We start from the raw sequence: 18,017 nt of genomic DNA on the forward strand, positions 1-18,017 counted from the left end.
AAACTCTAAATGGGTTGTGTGAATCAGCAGTGTGAAGTAGGCTCCTGACTCCATTGTCAAGAGCACTTCACACCCCACTGCTTTCCTACTTGGCAGTAGCATCCTACCGCAGGAGCACAAGGAAGATAAGTGTGGGTGATGGTCCATAGTCAGGATGCTGTTTAGTAAAATGTTGCTTATTTGTTTATCAGCCCACAATCTGTGTCATAGTTGGTTTAAGCAGATTATTCTGAAGAAAGAAAATGCTGAGGTACTTTATAGTCAGATGATACAAAGGGTTCTTTGAAATTAGCATTTGATACTGCAGACCATGTTCTCCTTGAATTATCTCCTGTCCGTATTCTGTCATTAGCCTGTGTTGGCAGCAGAACGTCACTTCTGAATAGAAAACACTCTGAGCCAGCGTCTAGTGACCGGTTCCCGGTGCCCTCCCTGGAGTCAGGCAGTGAAGGGTGTAAAGGTCTTCAGATCTGAGTTCTGTGACTCTCATTGCAAGCTCTTTGAATCTGCATCACGAGTGCTTGTTTTAGGTATTATCCCGAGATGTGAGCAGATTTTACCTGTGGGTATGTGGGGTCCCACTCTGCTTTCCTCTCTACCTGTCACTGGCTATGGCTGCCTCTGTCTCAAATCCCTAGGTCTCCAGCCAATCCGAACAGGTCTCTCTCCAGATGTTTCCACTCTACCACCCTAGAGCCTGCTGGGTTCTGCATCCACACTGCCTTAAACACACTTTTTGAAATTGTGTATTGGAAAAGCTGCATGGGAAATTTTGCAGTTACCGAGAAAGGGAACAAATGTAAGATGTTAGCTTCCTGTCTCTATTATCAGTCGGATGAGACATCCGATCACAAAGCACTCTTTGTTCTAGAAACATAAAAAGACTCCTCTTCTTCTCCCTCATTTCTCCTCTATTTTGTCATTCTCTCCTTCTCTCTCTTTTTTAATTGTAACCGAATTCACTCTTCTGTTTTTCTATATGCCTGTCTCATCTTTAAAATGTATAGGTGTGTGTGTGTGTGTGTGTGTGTGTGTTGATATAAAGTACTTTCTGATTTAAGTTGTATAGTTCAGAGAGAGAAGTGGTTTTGTTGTTGTTGTTGTACAATGTTGGAGGTGGAACTCGGGGCCTTGTACATAGCAGTTACTCTATCATTGAATGACATCTCCAGCCTAAGAAATGTAACTTCTCTATATTTTAAGTTTTAGCACCAAGACTCAGGTCAGCAGGCCAGTGATCTGCCCCATAAAGGGATAGAAGCCACTGCTTCCTTAATTTGCCAAATATTTATAATGGACTTTCACAGCTGGCATGGCCTCCATAAGCACTTCTCTGAGATAGTGTAAGGAATAAAGTACAAAACAAGCTGCAGAAATAAGACTGAATGAATCACAAGCTCCCCTCCTGATCTCACCTCTTAGACTCCGGCCAGAAGACGTTTAAACGAAGGCGCTCTATCATCAACTGGGCTTTTTGGAGGGGTTCCAGCACTCACCTGGACAACCTGCCCATGTCACCGACATCCCCTATGCCAGGACAGCTCTTTGGAGTTGCTTTACCAGATATTTGTGAGAATGACAATCTACCAAAACCCATCTTGGTAAGTGTCATTTGGATCTGTAAATTAGGGGGAAAGGATGTTGATGAAGGAAAAGTGCTGTAGGGTAAGTCTGTCCCCAAAGTGGAAAGATCATCAACACCCTCTGGTTTAACTAAAAATCTCTACCCTTACTTCAGAACATAAAATCAGATTTCATCGTGGCAGAATCTTGAGGAAGCTGTAGTTAGGAAACAATCCAGTCTACTTGTTTTAAAAGAGCAACAGAAGCCCACTCAGATAAATTAGTATGTTGTCAGAAAACCCACAGATCCATTTCCTTTGTTGGTCAGAAAGCATCATCTTGTTGCTTTTTAAGGTTTATATCTCATATGTTTAAGCATCAAGATAGAGTCTCTGGGATGGAATGGAAAATAGCTGCTAAATTTGAATTCTTTCCAAGTGATAAAGAAAATAGTCTCTACTAACAAGATTTGCTGTGTCCTTCCCCCAAGCAGTCAACTCCAGTACACTCCGAATCTCCTGCCCTGTCGTACATCCATACATGCAGGCACTGGTGTAGGAGCTCCTTCTGTTTATGTGTTGCTTTCATTGGTTAATCAACAAAGAAACTGCTTGGCCTGATAGGGCAGAATTTAGGGAGGCAGAGAAGACAGAACTGGATTCTGGGAAGAAGAAAGCAGAGAGAGAGAGAGAGAGAGAGAGAGAGAGAGAGAGAGAGAGAGAGAGAGAGAGAGAGAGCGCTGTTATGGAGATGCCAGGTCAGACATGCTAAATCTTTCCCGGTAAGCCACGACCTCATAGTGAACACAGATAAATAGAGCTAAAGGCTAAGCAGTGTTTTTAATTAATACAGTTTCTGTGTGATTATTTCGGGTGTAAGCTAGCCAGGTGGCCAGAACAAAGGGACCCTCCCCCTGTAACAAAGCACTATGATAGATGCTTTATTACCTTGTTTATCCGTCCACAGTGAAGTTACCTTCACCACCCTTACTCCATAAACTCAAAAGTAAGGCTCTGACCCTAGCCTAGGAAATCAGAGGCATAGCTTGCTTCCTAATCTCATGGGCTGTTTGTCTCCATGCACCATTGTCTTCTATACTGGATGCAGAAAACAAAATTGAAGAATACTTAAAATCTATTCTCTGAAACTTTTTAGACTATATTCTTACTAACTGTAGTCACCAGGTTATACATTAAATCTCATGAACTCACATTTTCTTGAACCAGGTGCTATGTTCCTGACCTCTGGCTATAACCACTCTATGTTCTAAAAACATCATTTGAATTGTTGTAGCCATCCATCCAGCTCCAGTCCTTCTGGCAGACACAGAAGGCTCGTCCCTGCTCCTGTGCTAGTGTGTATAAAGTATCATCTTGGGTTATGTCCTTTGCTTCCTTCTAGGATATGCTTTTCTTCCTTAACCAAAAAGGCCCTCTCACCAGAGGCATCTTCAGACAGTCGGCTAATATGAAATCCTGCAGAGAACTGAAAGAGAAACTGAATTCTGGAATTGAAGTCCCCCTTGACTGTGAGTCAATCTTCGTGATAGCGTCTGTGCTGAAGGTAAGGAGCAGAGCGCTCATCCACGGTGTTCCCCAGACTCAGAGTTCATTCCACAGTAACATCGTTTCTGGTTGCCAAGAGTCATGGAGGACTTAGAGTCCGAACGTGCTAAAAATTTTCACAAAGCCAACATTGGAGTTTGCAGGCTCCACCACTAACGTGACATACAGGATAGGCTCTTGTTTTTTTCTCTCACGATAGTCAGCTCATTACCACCCCAGGCACAAAAGCAAACTTCAGTTAAACTGTGTGACATACTCAGAACACACAGAGGGCATTTAGCACAACAAACATCCTGCATCTCTGAGTCCCTCACTCTCTGCCTTCCTAATGAAGACAAAGTTATCCAAAAACTGAACTTGTATTTAATGTTTGTAGAGTTTTATTAGTTTAACACAATAAAGTGACATTAGCTTTAAACTAAAACGAGATGCTGATGCCACCTAAAGTTCCCATCCATTCCTGTAACTCCTCACGCATTCTAAGAGGAAAGCAGGGATGTTGGGCCTTTTGGCCTTCACCACAGTTAGAAAGTTCTGACATAGTCTCTTCCTCATGGTCTTAGAAATGTCCTATTATTTTGGAAAAGAGCTTTGGCCACAGCAAGAATCACTGCAGGCCTACCTCAACTTCCATTTCCAAGAGGATCTGGATGCATTGAGCCAAGAGTAGAGAAGGCCCCAGTGTCATCTGAGGTCCTGAAGCTTAGGAAAATATGGTGGACAGGGCTTGTTTTGCCCTGCCCCATCTGAGTAGCCAGCTGCTGAGAGAGTCAGCACCGTGGCTTGTGAGATCCCATGTTGGATTTTTTGTTGTTGTTTTGTCTTCGGGTATTTTTTTGTCTGCTTTTTTTAGTTGTTTTTGTTGTTTTTCTAGACAGGGTTGCTCTGTATAACAGTCCTGGCTATCCTGGAACTCACTTTGTAGACCAGGCTGGCCTTGAACTCACTGAGCTCCATCTGCCTCTGCCTCCCAAGTGCTGGGATTAAAGGCATGCTCTACCACTGCCTGGCCCCACGTTAATTCTTGATGACTGTGTCTAAATTCTACTGTGGGCTTTAGCAGAAACAAACGCCATTTTGGAGAATGAACTTGGGCCATCTGATCTTCTGTACAGTTTTTAGTACTTTTCAATCCCAGGATAATACAGATACTTGATATGCTTGAGCCTTAACCAGACAGGTATGTCAAAGACAAACACATAGCATAAGTTCTTCCTTCTTCCAGGAGTGTGTTCTCTCTCCTTAGCCTAGGCAGGTCAGCCTGTGTCATAGAGGAAAATTCTCTTGCTGTCTACTCCACAGCACCACACTTGTCAAGCCTCTCTGCGGAACTGAGACTATTCCAAAGAAGCATGGCCTTACCCCAGGTGTGCTTCAGCTTGTAGGAAGCTCTTCTGTGCAAAGGCAAGCAGATGATTGAAGACTCTGGTTAAATGGCTTCCATATAGCTCAAGTCTTGTCACTGTGTAATTGTGGTTTTATTCCTGTCTATTTCAACTGCTTGTAGGGAAGAAGATAAAGCTTGAGCCTTTGTTTTCTTTTTTCTGTATATAGCTTCAAAAAAAATAAAACAGTCTGAAGTCATTTACTTACCAGGTATTACTTAAATATAAGTTTAGCTCTTCAAACTGTGATTGAACAAAAATCGCCTGGGATGGTGTGACTCTGGCCCTTCCTCCCTCAATGAAGCTCAGCAGTCTACAGATTCATCCCACAGGAACCAGAAAGTCCTGTTGGCTTAGGAATTTCATTGAACACTGCAAGTCCATCATTGTAATTCAGAGTCAACTCTCCATCCTCCTCAGCTGTGATGTTTGCGTTTTCTAGTGTGTTGTTCCAGCTGGGGAGAGTGCTCTGCCACAGTGCAAGATATCTTTCAAGTATGCGCTTAAGACTTAATGATGTTTTTCTTTAAGATGGATGCCAAGTGTCTTTTTCAGTGAGATTTAAAGAGAGATTTCTAATCGCTAACCTATTTTTGAAATAGCAGGTTTTACTCCTTCTAACTCTGCGGTGCCACAGCTGCAATTGATCTGGGATTATGAAAACTAGAGGCAGCTTTTGTGAGGGTGTGTTTGAGTCACAGTGTCTGGGTGCATTTATACAAATAAAGGAAGGCAGAAACAGCCAATCTTCCTTAACTGCCAGAAGTGAAAAAAAGAAAAACAGAAGTGAAGTAGTCAGCACAACTACAAAGTTTGCAAGATTATCTTGACATGCGGTTAGAGTTGACTGGCTTCCCTTGCCCCTGTTCATAGTCCATATGACACATTTATAATCATTCAGTAACGGCCTTTGCTGTGCTGAACTACATATACATTGTCATATATGCAAAGTGAGCAAGGGTCTGTTCCTGCCCTAGTGGAACCCATAAGCAGTGAGTGAGTCCCAATAGTTAGCTAATTCATCTTGCTACATTATCACAGAAGCATCGAGCTGTATGCTGACTTTTAAAAGCTGCAGAGACAGTGGTTATATCTTTAAAATTCCACATTCAGACTTCCACCTGTCTCTGGTATAAACAGGTAGCTGTTGTAGGAAGCTGCTTGTTTGTTCCCAGATGCTCAGCTCCAAAATAACCACACAGAAACTCTATTAATTATAACACTGCTTGGCCTATTAGCTTATGCATATTTCTAGCTCACTCTTACATCTTAATTTAACCCATTTCTATTCATCTGTGTATCGCCACGTGGCTGTGGCTTACCAGTAAGGTTCTGGCATCTGTTCCCGGTGGTGGCTACATGGAATCTCTTTACTCTGCCTTCTTTCTCCCAGCATTCTGTATAGTTTCCCCCGCCTATCTGCCCTATCAACAGGTCAAGGCAGTTTCTTTATTCATTAACCAAAGAAAGCAACACATATACAGGACTTCCTACATCAGGTACCTGTAAAGACAGCCAGCCACATCACTAAACTGAGTTCTCCCTGCCTGATATTGACATCTCAGCCTGCAAGTTAGCCTTGTCAGTGACATTCCAAAAGACAGAGACAGGTGGCCCAGAACCATTGCCAGTGCTCTCTACGAGGACCAATTCAGCTTGTTTTTTAGCTTTTTGTAAATAAAGACACCCCCCCCCATAGCAAACACCTGTGGTCATATCCTGTTCATGCCATAGTCTGGTTCTTCTACACCCATCCCCACCAGCGGTCTTAACAGAAAAGATAATGTAATATGAATATGTTCATTACTGTACATGAGGCACACAGTGCTGACCCTAGTTCCTGGAACTCGGCTATTGGATGCTTTCTTCCCTTCAAACACCTAAGTGCCTTTCCATGGGGTATAACAAGAATAAGCCCAAGTACCTTGATGTCATTGTGCACCATCACTGGAATATAATGTTCTAAGGTATAATCACTTGCTTTGATTCATTTCTATATTCCAAATATATCAAGCTGTATACAGCAATTGGGAATAAGTACATATGTGCATATAGAGCGTGGGATGGATGCCAAATTACAAGCCTCGCAGATAACTTGGTACATTTCCTTGAACTTGCTATTTTAAAGAAGGGGGTGGGATTTGAGGTGCTGTATTGCCATATCCCATCACGTCAGTTTGCTGAAATGTCTACAGGCCCGAAGCTTCCGCTGAATAGGGTGCCTTCTGTTTTTTCAATGGTAGTCCAGAATTGATTGCTCCAGTCTGTCCCCAGAAAAATGTCAGTTCACATGCTTCCATACAAACAGCTCAGTGGAGGGTACACAGAGTTCTTTTTCCAATGTGTATTTTGCATGAGAATGATTTGAATGTTTGTTTTTATTTTTTCCCCCACTTAGGATTTTTTGAGAAATATCCCGGAAAGTATTTTTTCATCAGATCTGTATGATCGCTGGGTCTGTGTAATGGATCAAGGAAATGATGAAGAAAAAATTAACACAATTCAAAGGTAATGATCCTGAATATGAAAAATACTTTAAAATACTTACATCTTGTAAGCTTTTCTACTAAAATAATAGCAGTTATCAGATACATGGGGTATAAGAATACAGTTATATATTTGCTGCTTCCGTTGTCACTGCTTTCTCTCTGATTTTAAAAATTATAGTGTGTGTGTGTGCGCGAGCGCACGCGTGCGTGCATTTATGTGTGCGTGAGTGTAAATTGCAGGAGTCAGTTCTCTCCTACCATATGTAGGTCCTAGGGATCAAAATCAAGTCGTCAGCCTTGCCAGCAAAGAGCCTTGACCACCTAAGCCATTTCAATAGTCTCTAAGTTGGTTTTGATTTCTTAATCCTTTTTCTTGGTGCTTGGAATTGAACCTGGGGCCTTGTGCATGCTGGGCAAGCACTCTACCACTAAACCACACCCCAAGCCTTTTCTCAATAATCTTATTAACATGATATAACTTATTGTATACCTAAGTTATCTAAATTTGATAGGAGCTGAAATTTATTAGTGCATTGGATGCTGGTTCTTCATGTAGGAGAAGTATCTCCCTCACTAGTTGAGTCTTCATGTATTCGTATGGTGGCTGGAGTCCTGCAGAGAACGTGATCTCTTCCCCTCTCTCCAGGAAGCCACGAGTCTGGTAGAATAGATAGGTAAAATGGATGTTTGTAACAGCGTGACTGTTGCTACACAGTATTTGGTGAGTATGCTGGAGTGCCACAGGAAGGGAATTAACTCTTTGAGAGCTATCTTAGGAAAGGGATTGGCAGCATCTCAGACTCATAATAAAGAGTGTAATGTCTTATACAGTGTGGTGGCTCGTACCTGTAATCCAGCACTTAGGAGGCTGCAGCAGGAACATTACTACCAAGTTTCAGATCAGCCTTGGCTGCAGTGTGAAAGAGACTCAAACAAAACCAAAAAACCTGCAATATCTAAGGCCATCCACTGAGATTCCTTGTAGACTTTGTCACTGCATGCATGTTCTTGATATTTCCTGTAAGAGAATAAATAGGTAGGAAAGAAGTGTACATTCGAAAGAATGCAAATTCTAGTTCATGAAAAGCTTGGATCCCAAATATGACTTGTTTAGATTTAATGTGAAAGTATGACACTTAGGCAAATGAGATAAACAAACGCTGTTGTTGAAAGTAATTCCTGACAGTACTAGTACGATGTTTCATACAACCCCTCACCACAGATTACAGAACACCCCAGCTTTTAGTCACTGAGTCAGAAGTACGCAGCTACAAAATTGGCTTCTCTTCTGGGCCAAGGGTGCCGATCAGTCAGCTGTCCTTCTGTCAGAATTTAGTTCCATAGCCAAGCATTAGATGCACCACTATTGCTTATCTACAGTCAGTGTGCTTAGTGCCCTACAGAACGTGTATGTTAAATGCTTTATTTCCTGCTGAATACACCCATTATACTGAAGAAAGACCTCTGCTATTTGGGAAACAAGTGCCAAAGTACCTTATTTCCTCAAGTTGTAGGTTTCTTATAGAAAAAGTAACATACACACACACACACACACACACACACACAGAGGGGGGGAGTGTGTGTGTGTGTGTGTGTGTGTGTGTGTGTGTGTGTGTGTGTACGCACGTGCACACCCGCTATGGATGGTTGTAAAAATAAGTTTTGTTGAGTAGTCATTTAAAACTACTTTTTATAACTTACATAAAATAAGAACAGTGGGAAACATAATCCTCTCAAGCTTGACTAACCTGAGAATGATAGGTTTGGGGCACAGTTGCCTCTGGAATCTGGGTGGGAGAGCATGGCTCCCAGAACAAACCTTGAAGTCTTCATAGCTAAGCCTTGGATTCTCACCAAGAAATATCACGTTTGCCTTCCTGCTTGGAAGTAAATGAGTACTTTAATCTTATCAGGATGTCTTTTGTGGGTTTGCTTGGGCATATTACAAAATGTTGCAGGAGTTGCCTGAGTTAAAACACATTGTACTACTTTTCTTGGAGTTACAGCGGGCAACATAGTTTATGCACTCTTCCACATTTCCATTGAGTTATGAAGACAAGACCTGGAAACAGTTGCCAGGGCACCTCCTGTGAGTGCCCTTGCTTCACACACAACACCCACCTGAACGCTTGTGTGTCTGCACTGTGCTCTTGATGTGCCTGTTTGATCTGCATGGTTCCCCATGCAGGTGAAGTGAGGGGTGCCTGTCTTTACACGTTTCTTAATAAAACGTCCTGCATTTTTCTGTCTTTAGGCTATTAGATCAGCTTCCCAGAGCCAATGTTGTTTTCCTAAGGTATCTGTTTGGGGTATTACACAACATTGAACAACATTCCTTATCTAATCAGATGACTGCATTTAACTTAGCAGTGTGTATCGCTCCAAGCATTCTTTGGCCTCCTACTTCCTCCAGCCCAGAACTAGAAAATGAATTTACAAAAAAGGTAATGACATTTTTCATTTTATGTCCTGAGTCCTCAGTCCCTCATTCTGAAACATTTGAAATTCACAATTTGCTGAAACGTAGTTTCTTAAAGAGCTAAAGTAGACTCTTTGTGTGGGTTTATTGACCTGTCCGTCTAGTAGACTATAGCAAGGTGAAACATATAAAAACTTTAAAAAAATATCAATTGTTGCTTCACTTTTCCCTTTAAGGAGGCTGAAGAGTAGGACTGACTCAAACCACACGTGGTAAGGAAGCACAAGTCCAGACAAGCCAGGGGAGTTCCGCTCTCAGTGCCAACTTTTACCAGCTGCACAATCCTGAGAGAAGTTGCTTACTGTGGTTTTTTTTTGTAATGATGCAGTAGGGACTGAGATCCCACCCCTGTAGGGCCTGGCTGTTGACCAGGGACTTGGGGTACCAGTTCCTTTCAGACATAGCATGTCTCAGCTGCCGAGGCAAAGAATCTATAGGTCAGCTCCTGTCCATCTCAGTGGCAGCACAGCCCCTGCAAATGCTCCTCTCCCCATAGGCACCTCACTTAAGAAGGATAATAGGGAGCCATGCTGAGACTAGTCATGAGTAGCCCAGGTTTGCATGCTGTCTGCCTGTCCGTCTCTTCCTTCTGTACCCACAGAGGAGCCCTTGTCCCAAATTATAGCAAGTTGCCCTTTATACAAGAAATCCTTGTGTGTCTCTATTACTGAGAGTTGATAAATTTTAATAACAAAGTATGTTTCTCCCATCCCAAACACCAAATGGAGTGAGAATACTTGAAATTGCCTTAATTTAAAAGATGAAATTAAGGATGTAAAATGTTAAGACTGCGCCCAAATCACAGATGATTGTAGTCTGCTGCCTCAAATTCGGTTCTGTGCCCAAACTACTCTCTAAAGCACCATCAGTTGGCAGTGGAGCTTTTATACCATTTTGATTACTTCCCTCGAGTCGTTTCCATTTTGTGGCCAAGATTAGGTTGTGTATATGAAATGTGACAGGGGAGCTATATGAATAATAACGCTTGGATTCTTTTCATTGTGCACAGGTTTCACTTCTTATACAATTTCTGATTGAAAATTGCTGTAGGATATTTGGAGAAGAAATCACTTCTCTCTTGGGGGATCTCCCTGAGAGAAGCGACAGCAGAGAACACACCTCAGGTACTGTGGAGAACACCTTTTGTAAGAGCTAGATGTTATCTGTGAAGACGTGGAGACTGGTTGTCTGTCAGCCTCCGACCTGGGGCAGTAGGACCCAGGGCTTGCATTCCTTCCTCGGAAGGCCTGATAATAAATAGATCAGTGTGATGGGGTTAAGGTGTACTTGGGTTGAGACCTTGGTCTACAAGTTGTACCCTGGAGATTTGAATCCTTATTTTAAATAAACAGAAGAACTCTGCTATATATCAGAACTTATGCTGTTGAAACTAGAATCAAAGGTCCAGAAAAGCAGGGAAGTCCTGGTTTGGGGTGCTTTTTACCCTCACCACCATTCCTAGTGGTCTCTAAGACCTCAGAATTCTAGAGTGCTCTTAGCCAGTTTGAAACATCTAGCATCTTTGAGGTTGAGAGTGGGGAGAGGGTCTGAATTTATAGACATAAAACCTCCAGAATATGAGTTCCTTGCCAGCAATTGCTACTATGCGTCCTCCAGTCTATAGTTCTGTGCCATCAAACATCAGTATTTCATCTATAAAATATGAACAATATTTACCCTTTCAACATTGCTAGAGTCACACAAAGCAATGGCTAACTTGAGAGAGCTTTATGAAAGCTTTCACAGAAATTGGCATGTGTTTTGTGTAACTGTATGCAACACTACCCTGTCAGAATAGAGACTCCTACTCAAAACCCAGGTCAGCCTGACCCTAGCTCATTTACTTCTTATTATTTCTTCATTTTATGACATAACTGTTGCTTTGAGAAACTTCTTAAGAAGAAGTCACTTTATTAGAAACTGAGATGATGCTAGCATCCACACCCCTGGAAGATTTTTGTCTTCAGCACTAGCATTTGGGATAATGGAAAGATTTAGGCAGTTAAGATGGCTTAGTGCCTAAAGGTGCTTACTCCCACCACCACCCCCATAAGCCTGATGGCCTGGGTTTGATTTCCTATCACTGGGCGCCATCATGGTGGCATGAAAGAACCACTCCAGCAAGTTGTCCTTTGTCCTCTGACCTCACGTGTGCCTTTGCCTTATGTGCTGCTGGCTCCCTCTACATACAGAACTTTACATTTTTTAAAGATTCTTTTCTTCTTGAAGGTAGAAATTTGAACTCTACACATGACAATAAGCATGGTGTTGTTTAATGGCAGCCCGGGCTGGATTTGTAAGAATGCTAACTATCGTTTCATTTCTGTCCACAGATACATCTTGTTTCCAAATGAACGACTCCTCTTACGACAGCTTGGAAAATGAGCTCAATGAGGATGCTGATGCTCCGTGCAGTGACCTGGTGACAAAACTTGGCCAGGGGAGCAGAAGCATGGACTCCGTCTTAACCCTCAGTGACTATGACCTTGAACAGCCTGAGGTGGAAGGCCTTTTAACTCTGAGTGATTTTGACTTAGATCAGTCTAAAGATGAACACATTCAAATGAAACAACCTCTGGAGTCCAAGCCTGTGAATGTTTTTGTACCCTATAGGAAAGTTTCACTGGGGGAGCACACTAGGGCCCCAGCTGGCCCAGGTACACCCAGCTGCCTGCCTGTGGCTGCAGCAAATGCCCCCAAAGTCCTGCGGCGGCACCGGCGCTGCTCAGAGCCCAGTATCGACTATCTCGACACAAAGCTCTCTTATCTCCGAGAGTTTTACCAGAAAAAGCTGCGCAAGTCCAGCTGCGATGCTGTGCTTTCTAGAAAGGATGAAGATTACCTAAAGCAGACCCAGCCCCCGAAGAAAGGGGGTAAGACGTGTTTTAGACAGAGTTCAGTCACGGGCACTGACATCAGCAAGAAAAATGCTACTAATGAACACATTAAAAAGAAAAGCTTGTCTGGTCACGAAGGAAATCAAGTGACACCGTTAGCTAAGTCCAAGCCAGTGGCCATTTCTGTGGCCTCTTACAGTCACACATCCTCCCAGGACCGGTCCAGGAAGCAACCCTTTGATGCAGATACATGCAGATTCTCCCCACCACACATGGGAGACGCCAGGAAGAGCTCGCAGGTACATCGGCGCTGTTCCGAACCCAGCATAGATGACCAAAACTACAAACTGTCCTATCTCAGGGGGATCTATTCAAAGAAACAACACAAAAGCAGCTGGGAGACTGGCCTCTTGCATGAGGAAGAGGACTATCTCAGAAGGCACAAGTCTTTGCAACTCGAGGGGCAGAAGCTCATCAACCAGAGCCTGGTCATGGGGATTGAGGTGGGCAAGAGCAGTGGCACACACCAAAGCACTGAGAAGGCCTTGCCCCCAAGACTCAACCTCTGCCCAAGGGCTAGCTATTCTAGTTTATCTTCCCCAGGCACGTCCCCATCCGGCTCCTCGGTAAGCTCCCAGGACAGCGCTTTCTCTCAGATCTCTGAACACTCTGTGTTTACTCCCACCGAAACTTCCTCTCCAGTAGATTGCACTTTTCAGGCTCAGAGAAAGCAGGAAGAAGAGCTGTCCACTGACTGTGACAGTCCCGCCCTCGTACCTGGAATACCTGGTCCCTCCACGGGGCAGGCCAGCAGTCATCTAACTTATTTAAGAAAGGGTCCCGTGGAGCAGCCGTCACACATGCATTCTGTGACTGTTCACCCCAGCGCATGGCTGAGAAGTGGTTTGGTCACTTTGAAGAACTGGTCCCTCAAAAAGAAAACAAGAGCAGCCAGACCAGAAGACAGGAAGATCTGTTCCCTGAAAGAACCTTTGGGGTTCCCTCCACATGCTCCTGGTACTCCAGAGGCAGACCCTCTGCAAGAGAGTCAGGATGACATACACCTAAGGGCACATGAAGGACCTGGAGTTGCACAGACGGCCCGTGGGTACGGTTTCTGTGCCGGCCAGGACTCTGGGCAACACTCCACCTCTCCGCTCCACCTGCTGGAAGGCAGACTCAAGCTTGGTATGAAGTTGCAGGAGGGAGAAGAGAGCGTAGGGCAGCACTCTTCTGACAGCCCCTGGGAAGGAGCCTCAGCAAATCTGGAGATTGTGGAGGATGTGACCAGCCCAGATACAGAACCTACAACAGCCTGCGATGCTGGGGACAGACATTTAACCAAAGACAGTGACCTGCAATAAGAATATTATATCAAAATAAATTATCCGATATCTTTAAGAACAGGAACCGGGCTAATGAAAACAAGGATAGTAACTAGTATAACCCCCTTTTCTAAGACACCTGGGGTAGGTAGCATGAGGACAATCATTGCTAATACGACAGTTTCTTTGTTAAGATTATGTGGTAAAAGCTGGTTTAAAAGTTTCATCATCTAAAGTTCCGAAAGGCTTCCCTATTAAAGCATTAAGTTAGTCCTTTTCTGAGACATTAGGATCCTGACAGAAGGGTAGAAGAGGTGTCCTTCATTTAGGCCTCCTTGTCTCAAGAGTCTGTGAGCTAGCTGTCTTGAAGGACCAGAGCACTTTAAATGAAGCCGTAGTGACACAGAGAGGAACGATAGAGAGAAGCCATCTTTATGCCGTGGAACAAGCAGGCAAGACAAGGGGCTCCTGAGCCATTCGGGAAAGCGTGTACATTCACTAAGGAAGCCATATAAAACCTGAATCCAAGCCCGTGGCTTTCTCTAGTCATGTGTCGCCACCAGGGTCACTTTATGGACCAGCTTGTTGATAAAGGCAGAGTAGAGAAAACCAGTGGTTAAAGAGCTATGGGTGCCGGGACAGCACAGCTTTGTAATTGGGTGGCTTGGTTAATTGTTTTTCTATTAGGGTTGAATTTATTCACATCTTGAAGAAATGTTGATGTAAAGACAAAGAAGGACGTTTGCTCACTTTGGTGTCCTTCACACAGTGCCTGTGATAAAAAAAAAATGTATCTTATCCCTATTTAAAAAGGGCCCTGCTGACAACATTTGCTCTAGTAATGTAGAAAAATAGCCATATAAGAATTAGAGAAATGATTTTTTAACTTTCCCTGGCTGACTAATCTCAGAGGCAAGGCTACAGAGAAACTGGAGATGCCATCTTTTCTGCCATGTTGATAGCAACATTTGTGTAATCAAGAAAAGCTGCTTATTGATGGTTATTATGCTTATTATGTTGATGGTAATTCAGAAAATGTGTGTAGAAATGTATCCAGGCAGAAAGTTGGATCCTTCGATACTTAAGATGTCACAGAAAGGCCGTTGACTTAGACTTAATGGCAGGTTATCACATGAAACTTTTCCCTATCAATCACCCCGCGTTTTGATTACTGGCAGTTTCCTGAAATGACATTGCCTTCCTGGTTCCACAAGTATTATCTGTCAATATGGCACCACTGCGGAGATGTTTCTCTGCAGCACTGCTTGTCAGAGTCAACCAAAAGGAGCACATGAACAATTGTTAATTACCCTTTCACTCTAGAGATCGCTATCGATTAGAGATTGACAGGATGTAGGGTTATTATTGAGCAGAACACACAACAAAGATGCTGTTGGGCTGTCTCCGATGCTCACTGCCTTTCTTGCCAAAGTTCTCCATCTTTTCCAAATGGTTTGTGGATTATAAATATTAAAAGTTTAGACCCCAGAAATTTATCTTGAACATCTCTCCTCTCTTTTTACCTTCAAGGCTACACCCAGCATGTTTTCCTCCCTAGGGGTAAGATCTTGTCTGCCAGGATGAAATGGAGGATACATCCTAAAATAGATGTGCATCCTCCTTCATTTGAGATACTCACCTATTAGAAGTTGCCTGAGTCTACGTGATCTCATGAATCCACTGTAGAAAGGACTTTTCACTCAAAAACTAGTTTATCCCAAATTATTTTCCCTGCCAGCCACCAGGAAACTCATGGCAGATCTTGTTCCCTTCTCCCAAACATTGCATTGCGGGTCGTAGGATAAGAACCTAAGTATTAGCTGTAGAAATGCCACCTACCTCTCAGCGGCATGGCCCTGTTTGCCCTAATCATAATTAACTTTTAGAACTCTGTGTCCAAAGAGCCTCTTCACGACACTGGCAATCTCAATCAGCTGTGAACTAGATCCCACCTTATAACCCACCACTTCCATGTGAAGACTCCTAAGTATCCATATGTATCTTTTGTGGTATTGATAGATAAAATTAGCAGGACGACCCTTCCCTTTAGGGCATACTACTGTCAGAACTGCAAGAAGTGAATGAAGATCTTAGGACTTCGAATGTCTCTCTGGAAGAAATGCATCCTGAACACGCTAAAGAGTTCTGGCTTTTCTTGTCCTTTTATAATGGCCAGTAGAAAATTGTCCACCCAGTTTGAAGCATAGAAGAAAATAGTTGGTAAGGTTCTCCATCAACCATTCCGACGCTGTTTCCTTATATGCTCCCGCGATACTCAATGTGAATAGTCTGTTAATATTGCTGTAAAGTATTATATGATTTGAACACAAACATGTCATTTTATTAGACTCCATCAATCTATAATATATTAGACTGATTCTTTATCTCAAATGCTATGAGTTTGTATAATATATCTTGACAAATTTTATTACTGTGTTATGTAACAAAATGTGTATTTTTGTACCTTGCAGAAACTGCTGCTAACTTTTAAATTGTTTGGTTTTCAAGGCACTGATAATGGGCATGAACAAGTCCATGCTGTGTGTTAAATAAAATGTCATCCTGCAGTTAACAGGCCCACAGAGAAACGCTGACTGCGGAGAGTTCTTTCGCTCGGCAAGCCTGAGCACCCTTTGAACATTTCATACACAATGAGTTGTGGCCTTAAGTTTTTACTCATAGTTTTTCTAGGGGAACAAAAGAGTGAAATTGTTTTTCCTTTTTATATTTTTAAATCTTGTTTACCAAATAAGTTATGCTTTATACATAACAGTCCCCCATTTTGTCAGAAATTGTGTTTTTTCATTGTATTTCTGTAGCAATGTGGACTAGTTTGTCCATATGCTAAAAGAAATATCAGCTCAATTTGATTAATTTGATTGTGTGTATGATATTATTTCATTTTTAGGCCATTCAGTTGACTTCCTACACACACCAGGATATCTGTGCTTTGGAGGTAATTTATGAAGTATGACATTTCTCATGACTACTAGATCCCTGACTTGAGCTTTATCACGTGGTCTCTGTATAAGTTCAACTACTGTTTTCAAGGAATTCAGCAGCTAGAAAAACAGATTTGTTAGGTAGGAATGACAAAAACACTTTCACAAATGGTATTGATTGTATTTCTACAATGTGCACACACTAAATTCTATCTAAATTTTAGAGAAAAATAGAAACTTACTTTTAATGAGGACTCAATTGAATATTTTAGTTAAATATTTTCTTTATAGTCTACTTTGCATGTCATAACACTGAATCAGAAGGTTCTAATTTGTCAGCCCAACAAAGATCTTTCTGTTTTTGTTTTTTTTTAAAAAAGCCTCCAGTAATTTTTTTATACTGTGAATAATAAATTTGGGTAAAGCATTTGCTTCAGTTTCTTTCATTTTGGTTATGAGGTCTTCTCATAAGCAAACCTCCCTGTGAAAGGAAGAAATCTCCCAAGGTCTGTGCTGCCTGCTCTAAGCCCTTCCTGCTTCTGAGCTACCTTCATGGTGCGTTAATTCCTTTTTCCTTTTTCACTCCATTAAAACCCTTGAAAACCATCTTTGTACAATGTGAATAGTTATGGTAGAACTGGCCGAAGGCTCTAGTCTGAGGTTTGATTCGCAAGCTTTGGTTTTGAAATCTCGTTTACACACACAAACTGTTGCTACTATTGGATTAGAATATTCTCTGTGTGCCTATTGGACAACATCACACAGATGTTTTTAGATGACTTAGAAGTGTTTCTCAGTAGTTTCATTTGTCAAGGTAAAAATAGTGTTTAGATTTTTTTACCTCACATAGCAATATAAGATGCAGGCTTGTGGACATTAAGATTTCAGTACTACTTTTTTTCATCTGTGTTTTAGATGACATTAACTTAAACTTAGAAATTATCTTTGCAGTGTCTTGTGTAAGAACTAAATAAATTGGCTAAAACCTTCTGAGATAGTCTGTTACTCAGAGAAAATAAAACGGATACTATAACTATGAAGAATTATTCTTTCTCCACAAGACCCAGGAACCAAGATTATTACTGCCTACAGTTTTCACGTGTAAAGGAAATATTTTATAGCTCTGCCCCCAAAGTGGAATAACTGTGAGCATAGGATATCAAAATGCATGAATGCTAAGAAGTTTCCTGGATGGCACATCAAACGAGTTAACTCGAGAAACAGAATGACAGTGACCTAAAAAAGCAAGACTTCAGGGAAGATAATCAATTAGAAAACATCTCTATGATACTAATGTAGAAGAGGAGTTGGGATTAAAAAAGAAAAGATTTCCTATTCCAAAAAACTTACAAAAAAAGAAATCAGCCTTAATGGGATGTTCTCCACAAAAATAACAATATTAATAATAATGGTTTCAACAGGACATGGTCAG

At 42.1% G+C, this 18,017-nt stretch overlaps 1 protein-coding gene across 2 annotated transcripts in view; it reads left to right on the forward strand.

The window, feature by feature from the left end:
• The window catches only part of Arhgap20 (Rho GTPase activating protein 20), a 91,035-nt gene extending 74,023 nt beyond the window's left edge, over window positions 1–17,012 (forward strand). For both annotated transcript variants that reach the window (XM_026779123.1, XM_005347342.3), the window contains exons 10-15: window positions 1,423–1,601; window positions 2,965–3,126; window positions 6,912–7,021; window positions 9,257–9,446; window positions 10,491–10,605; window positions 11,815–17,012. In XM_026779123.1, coding sequence (XP_026634924.1) covers window positions 1,423–1,601; window positions 2,965–3,126; window positions 6,912–7,021; window positions 9,257–9,446; window positions 10,491–10,605; window positions 11,815–13,682 — 2,624 coding nt within the window. In that variant the 3' untranslated portion in view covers window positions 13,683–17,012. The remainder of the gene's footprint in view (window positions 1–1,422; window positions 1,602–2,964; window positions 3,127–6,911; window positions 7,022–9,256; window positions 9,447–10,490; window positions 10,606–11,814) is intronic.
• The last annotated feature ends 1,005 nt before the right edge of the window (window positions 17,013–18,017 follow it).

This window comes from Microtus ochrogaster, chromosome 5 (genome assembly GCF_000317375.1).
Source record: "Microtus ochrogaster isolate Prairie Vole_2 chromosome 5, MicOch1.0, whole genome shotgun sequence".
Taxonomy (NCBI): Eukaryota; Metazoa; Chordata; class Mammalia; order Rodentia; family Cricetidae; genus Microtus; species Microtus ochrogaster.